The 18,957-nt window shown below is 30.7% G+C and overlaps 2 protein-coding genes across 3 annotated transcripts; both read left to right on the top strand.

Annotated features, from left to right (window-relative positions):
- The first annotated feature begins 683 nt into the window (after nt 1-683).
- On the top strand, nt 684-3,969 carry LOC114191208. Its single transcript, XM_028080387.1, has 5 exons — nt 684-1,532; nt 1,937-2,168; nt 2,311-2,709; nt 2,894-3,436; nt 3,656-3,969. Exons 1-5 carry the CDS (start codon nt 684-686, stop codon nt 3,967-3,969), a joined length of 2,337 nt encoding a protein of 778 aa, XP_027936188.1.
- An 8,129-nt stretch (nt 3,970-12,098) lies between these two features.
- LOC114191574 (protein NPGR2) lies at nt 12,099-17,464 on the top strand. Of its 2 annotated transcripts, none has more exons than XM_028080823.1 (6): nt 12,099-12,407; nt 12,938-13,257; nt 13,580-13,832; nt 14,192-15,399; nt 16,470-16,623; nt 16,868-17,464. In XM_028080823.1, exons 2-6 carry the CDS (start codon nt 13,057-13,059, stop codon nt 17,185-17,187), a joined length of 2,136 nt encoding a protein of 711 aa, XP_027936624.1. In that variant the 5' UTR covers nt 12,099-12,407; nt 12,938-13,056; the 3' UTR covers nt 17,188-17,464. The 2 variants fall into 2 exon arrangements, with proteins under 2 accessions (XP_027936624.1, XP_027936622.1); XM_028080821.1 differs by having other exon boundaries at nt 12,100-12,407; nt 12,973-13,257.
- The last annotated feature ends 1,493 nt before the right edge of the window (nt 17,465-18,957 follow it).

The raw sequence follows: 18,957 nt of genomic DNA, 5'->3' as shown, positions 1-18,957 counted from the left end.
TCTTCCATGACACAACTATCTTGATTTCTGTCTTGATAATTTGTTATATTGCTAACAATCTGCTATTTTGATTTCTCTATTTTGCTAAAAATCTGAAAGTGAAACCCTATTCCTTTTCAAAATTCTTCAACGATGGTTGTTGCGTCTGGTTCTGTTCTCAAATCACTGCCCGATCTCTCCAAGCTTGAACCTTTAGATGGAATCAACTACAAACGTTGGTCCCAAAAGCCTTTAATCTTCTTCGAACGGCTTGAGGTTGATTATATTCTGTTCACTCTTGTTCCCGATAATGATCTCGTTGTTCTTGCTACTCCAACAGTCACACCTTCAACGGAAAAAACGAGAAAAGATGATGAGGAGTCAAAGGCAAAATATGTGAAGGATAATAAAGTTGTCAGGGGTCATCTTCTCAATCACGTGACCAATGCTCTCTTTGATATTTTTGTTGAACAGAAATACGCAAAGGAAATATGGGATAACTTGGAATCAAGGTATGGTGTCGATGATGTTGGAAGGAAAAAATACGTGGTGGGAAAATGGATGGAGTTCTAGATGGTAGATGACAAGCCTATAATAGAGTAGATTCACGAGTATGAGAACTTGGTTGCAGATGTGCTAAGAGAAGGCATGAAAATGTGTGATGTCTTGTAGGCTAATGTTTTGTTGGAAAAATTTCCACCTTCATGGATGATTACAAGAACCATCTGAAACACAAAAAGAAGGACTTGTCTTTACAGGAGTTGATAAGTCACATGAAAACTGAGGAGGCTAATCGTTTGAAAGATAAGAAAAATTTTGTTTCTTCTATTTTTGTTAAAGTTAACTTGGTTGAACCTTCTTTTGCCTATAAAGACAGGTACAAAGCCAAAGGAAAGAAATTCAAAAACAACAGATATCACAAACACCCCAAAGGTGATAAAGGGAAGAATCACAATGGCAAAGTGATACTCTGTTTTGAATGTGGAAAACCAGGCCACAAGTCATACCAGTGTTGGAACATGAAGGATAAGAAACCTATTAGTAAGCCCAATAACGTTGCACCACAAGCCAATGTTGTTGAAAAGGAAGATATAATTGTTGTTGTGGTGGTAGAAGCAAACCTGTTGGAAAACAAGGTAGATTGGTTGCTAGACACTGGTGCCACCAGACATATTTGCTCCAACAAGGCTCTTTTCCAAGAATTTTATGATGCAGTAAATGGTGAACATGTCTTTATGGGCAATTCATCCACAATTATGGTGCTTGGTAAAGGAAAAATATTCCTAAAACTTACCTCTGGAAAAACTTTAGCTTTGAATGATGTGTTGTATGTTCCCTCCCTTCGTAGGAACCTAGTTTCTAGTAGTTTGCTTAATAAGGTTGGTTTGAAACTTGTGTTTGAGGGTGATAAAGTGATTTTAGCAAAAAATGGGGATTTTGTGGGTAAGGGATACTTGTCTGATAAGCTGTTTATTCTGAACTATGTTCCTATTATTGCTAATGAAAGTACCTTTAGTTGTGCTTATATTGTTGAACTGTTAGCTTATGGCATGGTAGGTTAGGCCATGTAAATTTTGGGTCCATCAAAAGATTGAAAATATGCATCTTATAAATACGTCTAATGAAAATGAGTATTCTAAATGTACGGTTTGTGTTGAAGCAAAATTTACAAAGAAACCTTTTAAACAAGTCACTTCCAGAAGCACTGAATTGCTTGAATTGGTACGTTCTTACTTGGCTGAATTTAAAAATACAATGAGTAAAGGTGGCAAAAAATATTATATAACTTTTGTTGACGACTTTTCCAGATATACTAAGATTTATTTTTTTAAAGTCAAAAGATGAGATTGCTCAAATCTTTTTAAAGTATAAAGCTAAAGTAGAAAATCAATTGGATAAAAAGATTAAAAGACTTAGGTCTGATAGAGGTGGTGAATATAATACAAATTATATTAAGGAGTATTGTGATGAAAATGGTATTATACATGAATCTTTTGCCCCTTATACACTTGAACAAAATGACATAGCTGAACAGAAAAATAGGACACTGAAAGAAATGATGAATGCTATGTTATTAAGTTTTGGGATGCCTGATGACATGTGGGGTGAAGCTGTTTTGTCTGCATGCTATATTCTGAACAAAGTTCCTCATAAGAAACTAGATAAAACTCCTTATGAACTATGGAAAGGTTTTTCACCCAACTTAAATTATTTAATGGTTCGGGGGTGCTTCGCTAAAGTTGCATATTCAAAATTTAGAAAACCTAACATTGGACCTAAAACCTTTGATTGTGCATTCATTGGCTATGCTCAAAATAGTGTTGCATACAGATTCGTGTTTGAATGATAATTTTATTTATGAATCTAGAGATGTTGAATTCTTTGAACTTGTGTTTCCTCTTAATAAAACGATAACTGAAAATGTTGCTTTGTCAAGGGTTGATATGGTAAATGAATCTACTTCTACTGATCATGTGAATGAACTTAGAAGGAGTAAGAGGAAGAGAACTAAGAATATCTTTGGGCCTGATTTTTTGACTGCGTTTATTGTTGAAAAACCTCATAAAATCAATGAGCAATTTGTTTCTATATTTTTGATTGGTGATGATCCTAAAACCTATAAAGAGGCATTAAGCTCTATAGATTCTAGCTTTTGGAAAGAAGCAATTAAAAGTGAATTAGACTCTATTATGATGAACCACACTTGGGATTTGGTTGATTTACCTAAAGGTAGTAAACCTATTAAGTGTAAATGGATCTTCAAAAAAAAAAAAAGACTAGATGGGTCTATAGAAAAATTCAAGCCTAGACTAGTGGTAGTGGGATATACACAAAAGGAAGGTATTTATTATTTTGACACTTATTCTCCTATGACCTAAAATTGCTACTATTAGATCTTTGATTGCTCTTTCAGCTATTCGAGGTTTGATAATTCATCAAATGGATGTAAAAATGGCTTTCCTTAATGGAGACTTGGAGGAAGAAATTTACATGGACCAACCAGAGGGATTTGTAGTTGCTGGACAAGAGGCCAATGTATGCAAGCTTATAAAATCTCTCTACGACCTTAAACAGGCACCCAAACAATGGTATGAAAAATTTGATCGTACTTTAGTAAACAATGGGTATGTTGTGAATGCCTCTAATTCATGTGTTTACTCTAAATTGTTTGGTTCTAATTGTGTGATTATATGTTTGTATGTTGATGACATGCTCATTTTCGGCTTTAACTTGGAAGTAATAAATGATACCAAGACGTTTCTAATTGCTCACTTTGAGATGAAAGATTTAGGTGAGGCAAATGTTATTCTTGGTGTCAAAATAAGGAAAACTGAATTTGGCTTTTCATTATGTCAATCATACTACATTGAAAAGATACTTAAGAAATTTGATTGTTTTGATACAATGCCTGTAAGAACTCCTTATGACCCTAGCATGAGTCTTAAAAGAAACAATGGTGATAGTGTTTCATAAGCTGAATATGCTAAAATTATAGGAAGTGTTATGTATCTCATGAACTACACAAGACCTGATATTGCTTATGTTGTAAGTAGACTAAGTAGATACACTCATAATCCTAATAGTGAACATTGGAACACACTTCATCAATTGTTAAAATACCTTAATGGAACTATGAATTTATGTCTGCATTTTAACAATTTTCCTACTGTTTTAGAAGGTTATTGTGATGCAAACTGGGTGACAGATAATAATGAAGTGAGTTCTACTAGTGGATATGTGTTCACTTTAGGGGGAGGAGCTGTTTCATGGAAATCTTCCAAACAGACCTGTATTGCTCGTTCCACTATGGAATCTGAATTCATCGCTCTTGAGCTAGCAGGTCAAGAAGCTGAATGGTTGAAAAACTTGTTAGGTGATATTCAATTATGTGGTCTTCTGTACCAATATCATTGCATTGTGATTCACAAGCTACTATTGGAGTTGCCAAAAATTATGTATATAACGACAAAAGAAGACATATTCGTATAAGGCATGGTGTAGTTAAACAACTTTTGAAGAATGGAATAATTTGTCTAGAGTTTGTGAGATCAGAAAGAAACCTAGCAGATCCTTTAACAAATGGATTGAGTAGGAGAGTCATTCAAGAGACTTCTCAAGGGATGGTACTTAAGCCTTTGGCTTGAAAATATTGTGATGCACTACAGTCCATCCTTGTACCTATGGTAGTGCTTAAATCCATAACTCTATGTGTTGAGTGGTCCTCAATAGGACTTGATGAATGATTGTGATATGAGTCTAAAGGACTTAATAACTTTATAGCTCTATTTGTTGAGTGGTCTATTGTGATAGACTTGATAAAGTTATTGTTTAGATGAGTTTGAAGGTGGGCCGCCTTCCATGAAAGAATACAAAATTTACTTTCTAGAGCACTCATGGAACCAAGGAATATGCGCATGGCCTTTAATAGCGCTTGTATTGTATCGAGGAATAATAGACATCAATGAATTGATACGTGTTATGGGGGTCTCAACCTAAGCCTTTGAAAGTTCAAGAATTATTTCACTTTCATTAGCTATATATTTACCTCATTTCACTATACATTAATTCAATCGAAAGATATTAATGTTTAAGTAACTTAGTTCCTTCTGCTTGCCCAGGAATGTATTTTTAAACATATAGTCATATGTGGGGGATTGTTGGGAATATGACTATATTTGTTATACTTAAGCCAACTTTTCCGAAACTAAAGGGAGCACTCTTTTAGTTGTCAGTTTTCATTATAAAAATATCTCTTTCTATTACCTTTCAAAATCAATTTTATAAATATATTATATTTTTCCTTAAAGATAGGAAATAAAAAAAAGCAGTTTATATATATATATATATATATATATATATATATATATATATATATATATATATATATATATATATATATATATATATATATATATGGAAATATACTTTACCAAACAGCAGAAACAAGATTGGGGTTTTCCTTTTATGAGACAAAAGTAAGAAACCTTTTCCTTCTTCTTTTTCACTTTCTAGGCATGTAGAGTCTGCAATTCCAACTCCTTCCACGAGCGCGCACGAGGGTAGGAGGTGTTATGTTAACCTTGGGGAGCGAACGACGTTAATCGGTTTCACTTTCAAGGCAGTGCTTCTTTCACGACACAACTGTCTTGATTTTTGTCTTGATAATTTGTTGTATTGCTAACAGTCTGCTGTTTTGATTTCTCTATTTTGCTAACATTTTATATATATATTATGTAGTTTTCATATTCTTCATTTTTATTTTTATTTTTTAACTTATTTTCTTCTTACAAAAGTAATAAATTATGTTCATTGTACATTTTTTTATTTTATATTTTCAGCTCATTTAACATTTGCTAATTGTTTTGATTATATTTTTTGTTATAAATGTTTTTTAGATACTGATTACATTAGATTCTATATTTAAAAGCCTTCAAAATTTATACATGTTTTTATGGATTTGGAGTTTTATGTAGGAATGACAATCACATGAGATGGGTTCCGTTTCATTCTTCCATTCCATCTTTAAAGTAAAAATTTACCTTCATATTCAACGAGTATAAAATTGTTGTTTTATCTTCATTCCCATTGAATAATGGATATACAAGTACCTGCATTTGTATTTAGTTTCTTATTTTTCAAAATATTAATTAACATAGATTTTAAATACCATGAAAGATAATTTGTTGTTATGAAGATAATGGTGTTAGTACTTATAAATTTTGATCTCTAGATTCTTTTTTCAAATTAATATAGGTAATATACGATCAAAAGAAAGAAGAACAAATGAAGTAAAGTTGACGAAGTTAAACAATGTTTTTAAAACATTTTTTATCTTAAATTTGGCAAGTTACATAAGGAATTGGAGTTTATCAAAGGAATATAGGTTCTTTTCACCTAATGAATTAGGGTTTTGGGTAAATTTATGATTGATGTTAATGTTGAAAGCCAAAGTAGATGTTTAGTTAAGTCTAACCCTAACAATTTACTCCTTTTGCAAAAACTCAACCTATTAGTTTACTAATTTTTCATAACACAAGACAGAACAACACTGGAAATAACTTTGGACAAAAACGTTGGTCCCAGACAACGGCGCCAAATTTGATCAAGATCATACCCCGACCAAATAGAACAATTTAAATGTAGTACTTAGGAAGTGATCCTAAGGTCGTCTCCCAATGACCAATATTATCAATCAAAGATTCTCAATGCAACACAAAGGGGGGTGGCAGATTCAATACATAATTCAAATCGTAATTGCAAATTCATAAAATAGTGAACAAAAACAATATTGATTCCTTGATCCAATTGAAATTCCACCAATCACATGTCACGAAATTACTTGGTTATGTTAACTCTCATAAAACTCATGATCATGCAACTAAGCGAAGCTTAAAAACGAGTTCATCATGCAATTAAGCAAAACATACATCATTCAACTTCTATTGCACAAATTAAGCTATTGTGATACAACCCACACTCATTGAGCATGAACAAAGGTTGATGTGAAATGCACAACAGAAATGTGAAATTGTGATTAAGCATCTACCAATTTTGCATTCCTTCCAAAGACAATGAAGAGTAAACAAAATTGAAATTGAAATACGAATCAACAACCTCAAGGTTTCATTTCAATTTCTTCAAGGAATCAATACAAGCATATTAGCTAGACATGGAATCCAAAATACAAATCAAGGGAAAACAAAAATGTATCATTCAATTGAAGAAATGTTGTAGAAATGTTAACCAATGACAAAGCATAACATGAAAACGTGAACTAAGCAAGAAAAATGAAAACCCAAGGTTGGGTGTTGTTCCAAAGTGAAAACAAAACTGAATAAGCTTCAAAGAGAGACTAATTCAAATTTTCACTGAAAGTTGAAGGACCAAAAACATTTTAACCCTAAAATAAATTGTAAAAATGAAACATTCGATGGTGAGCCAACCCACTAACTCACCAACATGTTACAAGTTGAGTCAAATTACAAAATTTCTAGCTCACCAAAAAGTGAGTCGGGTTGAATTGTCCCTTTTAGCTCAAGCCGTCGTGTGTAAATCCCTATGAGTCAAGTTAACTCACTTTGACACCCCTAGGTATTGGATTGAACTAGTATGGTTGGTATAGCATAAATATGCATATTTGCGTTTTCTACAAAATTATGCAAACTTATTGGGCAAGAGATTGTATCACTAGGCAACGTCAGAGTTAGAGAGTCACTGATTTGATATAGTCGTTGGGTGAGGATATTCTCACCGAGCAACTCTAAAATCAGAGAGTTCACTGATTTGATTGTCTAAACAAAAATATTATTATTTTAGTTGAAAATATGTTTTAGTAGCTTATTATATTTTGTCTAAATTATTTATACTAATGGTGGTAAGAATGTAATATATATATATATATATATATATATATATATATATATAAACCCTCATGAATATAAAAAGTAAGGTTTAGTCACATGGAAGGTTCCATTTTCGTTAAAAAATTTTAATTGGGTACTCTAGTTTTAAGTCGTTCCAATTGGGTCTTATTTTGAAATTTTTTTTCAAATACCAAATAATAAATACAGGGACCAAATCGAGATTTTTCACATAAACAATTGACACGTGACAGAACCATAATTTAACACATGGCAGATTTTATTTTTTGTTTTAATTAATTTTGTTAATTAAAAAATATAAAAAAAAATAAAAAAACAAGTTGACAGATAGAAAAATCCTAATTTGACACATATAAGTTATTTTTTTAAAGTAAAAAAATCATGAATTAACAAGTGACACAAAATTAACGTCACAATAATACCCTAATAGAAAATAATCAAATTAAAATAAATTTTCAAAAATAATACCTAATTGAAACGACTTAAAACCGAAAATCCAATTAAAATGTTTTAAGGTGATCTTCCTATGATTAAAACTAAAAGCAAATAATTTTTTATCTGTAACTAAAACAAAGTAGGTTTATATTTATGAAGAAATTTTAAAAATATATCGAATCCTCGACTAAAAAGAATTTATTCCATATTTAAGTAATTATATTTAAATAAACTATAAATAAGGTCTTGTTATAGTTTGTTTTTCATCTTCTTTCTATTTATTTTCAATGTGCATTAATCATATTCGGAGGGGAGTTATGGGTACCCTACCTAGGTCTAGGGTGTGACATAGGCCAATAATTTTGGGTACCCTGCCTTGTGCTTGGCCATGTTTTGGTATACACAAAAACATATTTAATTATATAAAAAAAATCAAATGTTTTAATTAATTAATTGATATTTTAAGTAGATAAACTGACACCATGTCTCTAATCTATTGGATTGGTGACCAAAAGAGATGGGTTAAAGTGGATAATCACTTTCATTATTCTACAATCACAGTCAATATTATGTTAAAATACAATTATAATTATAATTTTTCTGATTAAATCTATTGTTTTGAGATAAACCATGTTAGAAAAATATATTTTCTCCAAAATTTATTTTGAAAAGGTAGTTAGAACATGCCAAGCCACAAGAGGAAAAGTTAGTTTTATATATTTAAAATGCTACTAGTATTATGTTAATTTTGTTTTCTATTAGTTTATACCACTGCGACTTAACTAATTTATTTTGGAAATTCTTTTTATAGTAAAGTGAGGCGGTGGTTGAGGTCATGGACTTAGATTAGATATTTTATTTTGACCGGCACTCACGTAACCAAATTCAAAATTCATATAAGAAATTCTCTGACTTTCGTTTCTATTTTAAAAATTCTCTAGGATGGTAATTAATAAATCTAATGTGAATTATAAAAAAAATAGCTGCTAATTAATTGCGCCAAAGCTACTGGTCATTCAGTGCAAGTTTGATTTTTATATGGAATAATAAACTTTTTGTTTTTCAGTTTTCATTCATGTATCAATCTATACGCTTTTCTAATCCAGTTAAAGTGACATTTATTTTAAATTTTAATCGACTTAATTTTACAATATTTTCTTAAAATTTTGATAGTTTAAACCTCAATTATCTAATTGACTTAAACTTTTGGTATACTAAACGGTTTTTTTAAAGTTTTTTTATATTTTCTTTTTAAGCTTTTGGTAGATTTAAACTTTCTAATTAAAATCCCAACACACGCCTTTCCATCATCGTCATCATCACTATCTTTTCAACGTGACAAATCAATCTACATATTGAACTTATATTGCTTAAACATGTGCATAAGGTTAATTAAAAAATGTAATATTTATAAAATTAAATTAATAGTCTATAAAATTGTTACTCATAATCAATCTAAATTAAATTTAATAAGGTTTAATATACAAGAATGAATACGGATTAAATTATACATCTAATTAGGTATACTCTTTCAAGATAAAAGGAATTGTATTGTGAATTAATATAAGGGTTAAATATGATTTTTGTCCCCCAAGTTTCAATAAAATTTGTAATTAGTCTCTCTTTACAACTATTGATCAATTTAGTCCTTTATCTTTAAAAATGCGTGAATTTAGTCATTTTAACCAAATTTTGTTAAGTTTATCTAATGTTTCAAGCACATTTCATGATAATATTTGACTTGTTTACACCGTTTGACACATTTTTGTTTTAATGTTAACCAAATATAATCATAAAATACGTTTAAAATGTCAAATAAACTTAACAAAATTTGGTAAGAAGGACTAAATTAACGCATTTCTAAAGATAGAGGACTAAATTGATATAAAATTTCGAAGAGAGACTAATTTCAAAATTCATTGAAACTTAAGGGACAAAAAATATATTTAACCCTTAATATAACAATAGCCTTGATATAACTTTTAATATAGTTATATTTGAAATTAACAAATTTATCATTATCATTTATTGGAATTTATGGTTGTATTTATATGGATGCTTATCAACTAACTCTCTCTCTCTCTCTATATATATATATATATATATATATATATATATATATATATATATATATATATTATTCACTTATGTGAATGCATCTCGATAATACATATAATTGTATTAATTTGTGTTTTTCTTAAGATTGATATTATATTTTAATCATGGCATCTAACATCTAATCAATTGAAAATAAGTGGTGAGCATTAGTGTATTTTGAACTTTGTTCCATTTTTACTATGTAGCATCTTTAGGGTATAGTATACCCATGTTACTTGCCGAAACAAAGTTCCCTAAAAAGATTAAAGTTATGGCCTATGATTCTAAATTAGGCAAAATTTGGATTCAATAGAAAATGTAGATTAATGTTCATATTTTTTCCACTCTCACGTACAATCACATAGTATTCTCTTACATCTTGAGAATTTACACAGTCTTAGCACCAGCATGTTCAACAAAATTGAAACACGTATACTTTTTTAATATATATTTATGTTTATAAATTTATGGCAACTTGGTTCACGTAATTTATATTCTTGTGATTTTAAATTTATTTGTTGTTTCATACAAATATATATCAATAGCATGTATAGCAATGTTATTACATAGATTGATTTGGTAATAGAAATTTGAGCAATAAAAAGAATGGTTTAAAGTAATTTTAGTGAGTTGAATGAGAAAAGTTGAAAAAAAAATGGTTTGAATAATTTATTGTAATAAATTGATGAGTGTGATGGAAGGTGTGAAGAGTAGTTGATGACGTTTTAATGGAAAACCAGCGCAACACATTCAAATCTTTTGCACGTCGCAACTACCAAAATGACATTTTTAATTTCTAAATCTTGTAATAGATTTCAGAATTTTATATTAAAGTTTTCTCCAATATTAGTTTTTAAAATAATATTTCTTTCTTTCTATTTATTATATTTCCTACCAAAGCTAGAAAGCTCCACCAAATATTTCTTCTAAAGCTTCACCACAAACACCCACTCTCAAGAAGAATATATTGAAGAAAATACTCTTATCTCTTAAGAAAAATTAAATAGCATTACCTGCGATAATACATAGAAGATTTCTATTTATTTTTTATTATATTTTGAATTGTTTGACTAGTTTAAACATACAAAATAAAAAATAAATGATTATCAATTTATAAAATAAAAATTATTAATTATTAAAAAAATTACTATTATAAATAAAATATTATAATTAGTTTTTAAAATTTAGTTATCAAGATTTTAACTATAAAAGAAAATTGGTCACTAAATATTAACTATTTCGATTTTTGTTATTAAAGAAATTGATAGTATTTAGTTAATTAGTAACCATGACAAATTATATTTTTTATTTATAATAATAATTATTTTAACAATTAGTAAAATTAGTATCTGTAATGATTAATAACTTTTAGTCACTCAAATTAGTTGTTAATATGATACATTATTTTATATTAATATAATATAATAATAATAATAATAATTAATAATAATAATAATCATACATATAAAATCTTCATCTAAAAATACCTAAATATATATTATTTAATTGTTTATAATATGATTGTATTTTTTTCTTTTATTCATTTCTAAATTATATATTTGTCATTCAAATTATAAATTACATATGAAATATAAAAAATAATCATACAATTTTTTTTAAATAAATTTACAAATGAATATAAATATTAAATTTAACTCATTGAAGCAAGATATTTATAAAAGAAACGCTTATTATACTTCCTCTGGTTTATATAGAAGCCATTTCTATATATATATATATATATATATATATATATATATAAAATATTAAAATACGTTTTGCATACATATCCCAAAATATTGAATAAGCCTATACTTTTTTAATTAATTTTAATTTTTAAAACTTAAATATATCTTTTGGATCTTTGTTAATAAAATTGAGATCATTCCGAATTCGTATCTTTCAATATATTTTACTGATATTAGTAGTAAAAAATATTTAATGAAAAATACAAACTCTATCCTAAACGACAAAATTACTAGGTAATATTCTTCATTTTTTTAATGTAATATTATTATTTTGTAAATAAATTATATCAATATTTTTATTTATGGTAAATTGCACACGTCTTATTTATTTATTTTTAAATAATTAATGTAAACAAGTGCATAGTACGTAGTTGTCCTCTCTGCTGTTACACCGGTAATAAAACATTCAGTGGGTCCCACAACACGAACAGTAACATTCATCACACTCAGCCATACCATAACATACATGATAAATCCCTCATTTTCTGATTCCTCTTATTCTTCTTCTTGTCAGATCTTCTTCTTCCTTCCTTTTCTGTTCCAATTCCATTCTAAGTCTCTTCTCTTTCGACTTCAATTTCACTTCCTGTAAATATCATAATCAAACACAACAAAAGGGAGAAAAGCAAAACAACCAAAGCTTCTCTTTGGATGCTTTACTTTTTTGCTTTTGCTTGATTCGAAGGAGCCTTTGATTTGATTGCTCAAATTCAGTAATGGGTGTCGCTGTTTGCACCCTCTGCTTTTCTTGCCTCAAATTCAAACGGTGAGACTTTTACTCGTCTACTATGCTGGTTTCTACGGTTCAAGTTCAAACCTTTTTTTCAGCTTACCTCACTACCATTGTTTTATGGAAATGTTTTGCCTTTTTTCCGCTTTCTTCTGAATTTTGTTGGTGCTTACTCACTGTGGGTCGGTTTCAAGGGATGCTGCTTCTGCTATCCTTTTTCTTCACTTTTATTGGCATGTGCTTTTAAAATGTTTAAAGGGGTTTACACCAATACAACAGAGCCAAGATTAGGGAATCTGAATGCGTTTGACTCAAATTTTACTTCTTGTGGGGTTTGTGGTTGTTTACTTAAAGGGTTATACTGAAGTTCTAATTAGTTTGTAACTAAGGGGTTTTGTGGTGGGTTTGTTCTCCGTTATGGGATTTCGATTCCGCTGCATATAGAGCCTTTTAACTAGGATCACTTTGGTTGGAAATGCCAAATTTGCGGTGCTCTATATTTTGCTTAATCTACATTCATGAACAGGGAGCATTGAGTTCTGAAGTGGTTGTTTTTGTGATGTCAGAGTTTTGAATTATATGTGACGTTGCTGGTTTGCAGAATTTTGAGTGAAGAGGAGCAGTATGGGAAGCAGGATTAGAGAGAGGAGGGAAGGTGAAACTAGGAGAAGTTTGCAGGAAGATAATGAAGTGTCTACGGTCAGGAGAGTCGTTGGGAGGAGCTGATGAAGTGTTTCCTTCATCTGGATCTCTTGCAAGTGCAACCAAGGACTTTTCAGCTAGTGAAAACTCTTGCTTAGGTGAACACATTGATAAGAAGCCGGACACTGGGAACATAGAAGAAGCTGAATCATCCTTACGTGAGAGTGGTGTCTTGAACTATGAGGTTGATTTCATCATCCTTACCTTTTGTTGTTATACTGAATAATCAGATACTGACAGAATCCTTTATCCTAATTGAATATAGGACCGAGGAATTGGTTTCTAATTACTATACTTCTGTGAAACCACCACTATTGTCAGTAGTTTGTCTGATGGTCAATTTATTGAGTTTAATCAATACAATTTTTTTGGACTTTAGGATTTGAGTTAATAAATTCTGAAATTGTGTGTGAATTGTGTTGTTCATATGTGTTTCTTCTTATTTAAAAAAAGTGATTTTATGGTTACCATTATTATTTAAAGCAAAACATGTCCGTGATGTGCAGGAAGCTAGAGCTCTGCTAGGAAGATATGAATATCAGAAAGGAAATATAGTAGCTGCTTTACATGTCTTTGAGGGAATAGACATAGGTGTTGTGACTCCTAAGATCAAAATTGCCCTTTCCAGAAGCAGAGAACGCCGCAAGAAACATTCTCAAAATCATGCTGAACCGCAAATGTCTATACATTCTGTTGGCTTACTATTGGAATCTGTCTTCCTCAAAGCAAAATCTTTGCAGATTCTTGAAAGGTTTAAAGGTACCCCCACTGCTTTTATGATTCATCCTTCATAGTTTTTTTTTTTTTTCTTACTTCAAACTTGTGGGCTTTTATTGCATATTAATGTACACAATAGTAAAATCTTTTCAATCAACATAAGATTTCCCCCTGATATACTGTGTTCCTTTACCTGATAATTGGGTTATCCAAAATGTTTTTTTACTTGAGAACTACATTACCTTGAGAATTCAGTACCACAATATTTACATTTTGGCAGAAATTGTGTAATGAAAGGATGCTTATTTTTTCTGATGTTGGGTAGTTTGAAAAACGGTGAAATGGCTAAACTCTGTGAGAGGTCAAAGCATATTCTAATGTATTCCCATTCATTCCTGCAGAAGCTGCCCAATCTTGCAAAGTTATTTTGGATATAGTGGAATCTTCATTACCCGAAGGCTTGCCTGATAATTTCGGTGCTGAATGTAAATTACAGGAGACCCTGAACAAGGCAGTTGAGCTGCTTCCAGAATTATGGAAACTTGCTGATTGTCCACGTGAAGCAATTTTGTCTTACCGACGAGCACTACTTCATCAATGGAATCTTGATGCAGAGACCATAGCAAAAATTCAGAAAGAATTTGTTATTTTCCTTCTTTACAGTGGAGGAGAAGCCACACCACCCAATCTCCGGTCCCAAATGGATGGCTCATTTGTACCTAGAAATAACATAGAAGAGGCTATACTTATCTTAATGATTTTGTTAAGAAAAGTCACTCTAAATAGAATTGAGTGGGATCCTTCAATTTTAGACCACCTCTCATTTGCTCTGTCAGTTTCTGGAGATTTGACAGCTTTAGCCAATCAATTGGAAGAATTGTTTCCACGGACAATTCCTAGAAGTGAAAGGTACTACACTCTAGCTCTTTGTTATTATGGAGCTGGTAGAGATCTGGTAGCACTGGATTTTCTCAGAAAGTTGTTGAGGAGTAGAGAGGACCAAGACCATGTTCCTGGTTTGTTAATGGCTTCTAAGATTTGTTCTGAGAACTGTTCTCTTGCAGAAGAAGGAGTAAGCTTTGCCAAGCGAGTGCTTCAGAACTTGGATGGCAGATGTAATCAGCTAGAAGATCATGGTAATTTCTTTCTTGGTGTCTCACTTTCAGCCCAGTCGAAATTGGCAGTTTCTGATTCTGAAAGGGTTAAGGGACAATCTGAGGCACTTCATGCCCTAGAAACTGCTGCCAGAACAAGAAACCCCCTTGTACTATACCATCTCAGTCTAGAATATGCAGAACAAAGGAAGTTGGATGCTGCACTTCATTATGCAAAATGCTGCATAAAACTGGAAGGTGGTTCTAATATTAAAGGATGGTTGTTGTTAGCCCGGATACTGTCTGCTCAAAAACAGTTTCTGGATGCCGAATCTATCATCGATTCTGCTTTGGATCAAACTGGAAAATGGGATCAGGGTGATTTGTTGCGAACAAAAGCTAAACTTCAAATTGCACAGTGCAAGTTAAGGAATGCCATTGAGACATATACTCAGCTTCTTGCTGTTCTTCAAATTCAGAGTAAAGGTTTTGGTTCTGGAAAGAAGCTATATAAGGTTTGTTGTTGTAAATTGTAATAACTTATGCTGATAATTTTTTTTGAATCATTGGCCTCTATTCTTGTTATTTTTACTGTTAGAATTGGATGGGTGCAGTTTCCGTGAACTTTTAGAATTTATAAGATTTTTGAAGAAACTTGTGATCATGGGTTGTATAGCTTAGAGCAAAGGAACTGTCCTGCTAGTCTGTAACTGAGATTGTGAGAATATTAATAGGAACAGTAGTAATGAGGATTTTAACATCATTTTATTTGGTTTGAGATGAGACGGAACATTTCATGTCAAAGTAGAAGGTGGAATGTATAGAGTTCCCTTCAATTGAGATTCGAAAAACTTTAGCATTTGAATAGGAACAACATATTCTGATTGTGCAGTGCTTTATTTTTTCTTTTAAAGTAGTTTTTTCGTACTTGATTTTTTTCTTTATTATGCTAGCCAGATATTACCTACCTCCTTGAATATGGAATTTATTTGATTAAAATGGCATCCCTTTCAAGAGGGTGTTAGGTTTATATTGGTTTTACTTTCTTGAAGGTGTCATTTTCAAATCTATTATGTATATCATTCTAGTGTATCTCTACCTCATCTTTTGGAACTCAAACTGTCCCCACATTGTGCCTGAAGTAGTCACTCTTACTTGGCGAGTAACAGGATTAATAAGATACTGAAAGACCCCATTCTCTACTGATTCAAGCTTTTAAAGAGCTGGTATTATTAGTTGCCGCATATTGCTGAAATATAAATACCTTAGCATTGCCTTAAAAAAAAAAATCAAGCATGAGGATTTGTTGAACGATGTTTATTACTGAATTCATCTAATTTTTTTTTTCTCTTTATGGTCTTCTGCGGATCGTCGAACTATTTGCTGAAAGAATGTGTCCATTGATGGTTGCTTTTTTGTCTATTATTCATATCCTGTTTTTCGAAAATTCAAAAAATAGATCTTGTTCCAAGATAAGCATAATTGGATCTGGATGCATTTTATTTGTAGTATTTGTCATTGAGTTCTTCCTTTTCTTTTCATTTTTCTTAATGCTGCTTACCCTTTTTTGTCCTCCACACGACAGGACAATAGAGATCGTGCTAGGAACTTGGAAGTGGAAATATGGCATGATATTACTTATGTATATATCAGTCTTTTACAGTGGCATGATGCAGAGGTGTGCCTTTCAAAATCCAAGGCAATCAAACCACTCTCTGCATCTAGATGTCATGCAATAGGTAATAATATATCTCATTTTATTTCTCAGTTTCATTTTCTTTCCATTTAACAATTTCTCCTGAGATAGAAAGGAAGGAGGGGTCTAACATACTCCAGATTGGTAATGACAACACAAGCTACATGATTAAAAACAGCTTCAAAAATCAAAAACTTATATGTAATATTTGTGTTTTTCATTCTTTCAGCGCTGCACAATTATAGAGAAATTGCTAAAGTGGGTTGTTTGTTTGTTAAATTTCACAGGCGTAATGTACGAAGCTAAGGGCCATTACAAAGAGGCTCTAAAATCTTATGGTGATGCTTTGGACATTGATCCTGGCCATGTCCTTAGCTTAGTCTCCAGTGCTGTAGTTCTTAAACGATGTAGTAGTCACTCAAATCCAACAGTTAAAAGCTTTCTGATGGAAGCACTACGACACGACAGATTCAATGCTTCTGCTTGGTATAATCTTGCTCTTCTTCACAAAGCTGAGGGCACATCATCATCATTAGTTGAAGCTGCAGAATGTTTTCAAGCTGCACATTTTCTTGAAGAATCTGAACCTGTTGAACCTTTCAGATGACTCATTCTATACAGGTTGATCTTCTGGTAGAACCAATTACAGATTACCCTTCTGTTTCAGGACAGCTAAGAGAGATGCATTGATCATGGTGTGGAGAGCTAGTCCAAAAGAAATTATAGTAATAAACTAAACAAAAAAAGATGACAAACTCTCCAAGCAGTTTTGTGATGCAATTGCAATGATTCATGTTTCATGTATTCATGTATAATTTTCACATGTCTTCTTTATATGTCAATTCAGAAAGTAATAAATGCAAACGAACCATATTCATCGATTAGTGAGATGTTTCATGCGAGATAATTTATTTTAAAGTCATTGAAGGCGCTTAGATTATGATGCTTGACACGATCTTATGCACTCAGCGTGAGTGAGGTGTTGAATTCACACAATTATTTGATATAAGTCATAATTATGTAATCAACTTTTATCAGATTCGGTCTGCTGTGTCTTTCTGTAGTATCTTTTTTCTACACTTCAATTTCAAGAGAAAATTAATTTTGAGATAAACCATTCAAATGAATATGACATGTACGATGAATGATTATCATGGAGAAGTTATAAAATGCCTTAGCTAATGACTTTAGATTGTTATCATTATTACATTATTGATGTTATTGTAATATGTAAGTGAGATATTTGTTTGGATGAGAAACGAAACAAAGACAGAAGGAAGAAGAAATAAATAGAAAAGAATTGTTTCCACCAAAGTCATGGCATATCAAATACTTTGCTCCTTTGATTGCATGAGTTTTTGGATATATTTTTTTTTAAAGGAAAGATTTAAAAATTGAAAAATTAGCAAAAGTGATAAAAACTGGAAATTACAAGTTGAATGAAAAATATAAATGGATTAATAAAATACTCAGACGACGGTGGACCATTTATGCATGTAGTTTACGGTGGTCCAATAATCAAGAGGGTAGTTGGATTGATGACTAAAAACTTGAACATTGTGGATGGAAAAGATAAAATATATTTAAAAAAGTTTAGTTATTTGAATTTAATTTTATTAGTTTTTTTTTTTATGATGACAACGTTAACCTTTTTCTTAGATGTGTAAGAGATAAGGTGAGACATACTTTGTGCTTGAATAGATAATTTTATAATTTAAACAAATTAAATATACTAAACTTAAATGATTTTAGCTTATATATTTTTTAAAATTTATTAAATTTTAGTTTTTTTTAAAAGTTTTAGGTCTCTCACAAATTTGAATATTTTCAAAATTGAGTCTATTAAATTTTTGTCTTATTGAGTATTCAAAATTTTTATTTTTTTCTTAATTGAGTATATGTTATTTAATTTTTTCATTAAATGGAAAATATGGTTGCTATTATGTTTTGATATTTTATGTGTTTATTTGTCATCACATATTAAAAAATATGATGTTTTATTGTTAATATAAAATAGTATCATTGTAAATATGAAATTATGAATTACTTTTTTACTTTAATTAAAAATATATTTTAGTAACGAAGTTTTCATGTTCTCCAACGGTTTACATGCCACCACCTACATCGATTAAGTGATCATCATTGTCACCACATCAATGTAGGCGGTTATGCTGCTTGTGCTGGTTTGTTTAGAGAAAGTAAGGGAGATTTGCATGTAAATTGATTTCTCTTTGTTATGTTGATAACAACTTGCTCCTTGGTCTCTTAAATATGTAATTTAAATGTTCTCAAATTTTTAGAGAAGGTAATCATTGCATGGATAAGTTGTCTATGACTAAAAAGTAAAATAGATTCCAAATATTCTTTTATGCCATAT

This window comes from Vigna unguiculata, chromosome 7, assembly GCF_004118075.2.
Source record: "Vigna unguiculata cultivar IT97K-499-35 chromosome 7, ASM411807v1, whole genome shotgun sequence".
NCBI classification, from domain to species: Eukaryota; Viridiplantae; Streptophyta; class Magnoliopsida; order Fabales; family Fabaceae; genus Vigna; species Vigna unguiculata.
Note: the sequence above shows the minus strand (reverse complement) of the source record. Positions and strands in the feature narration are given on the sequence as shown.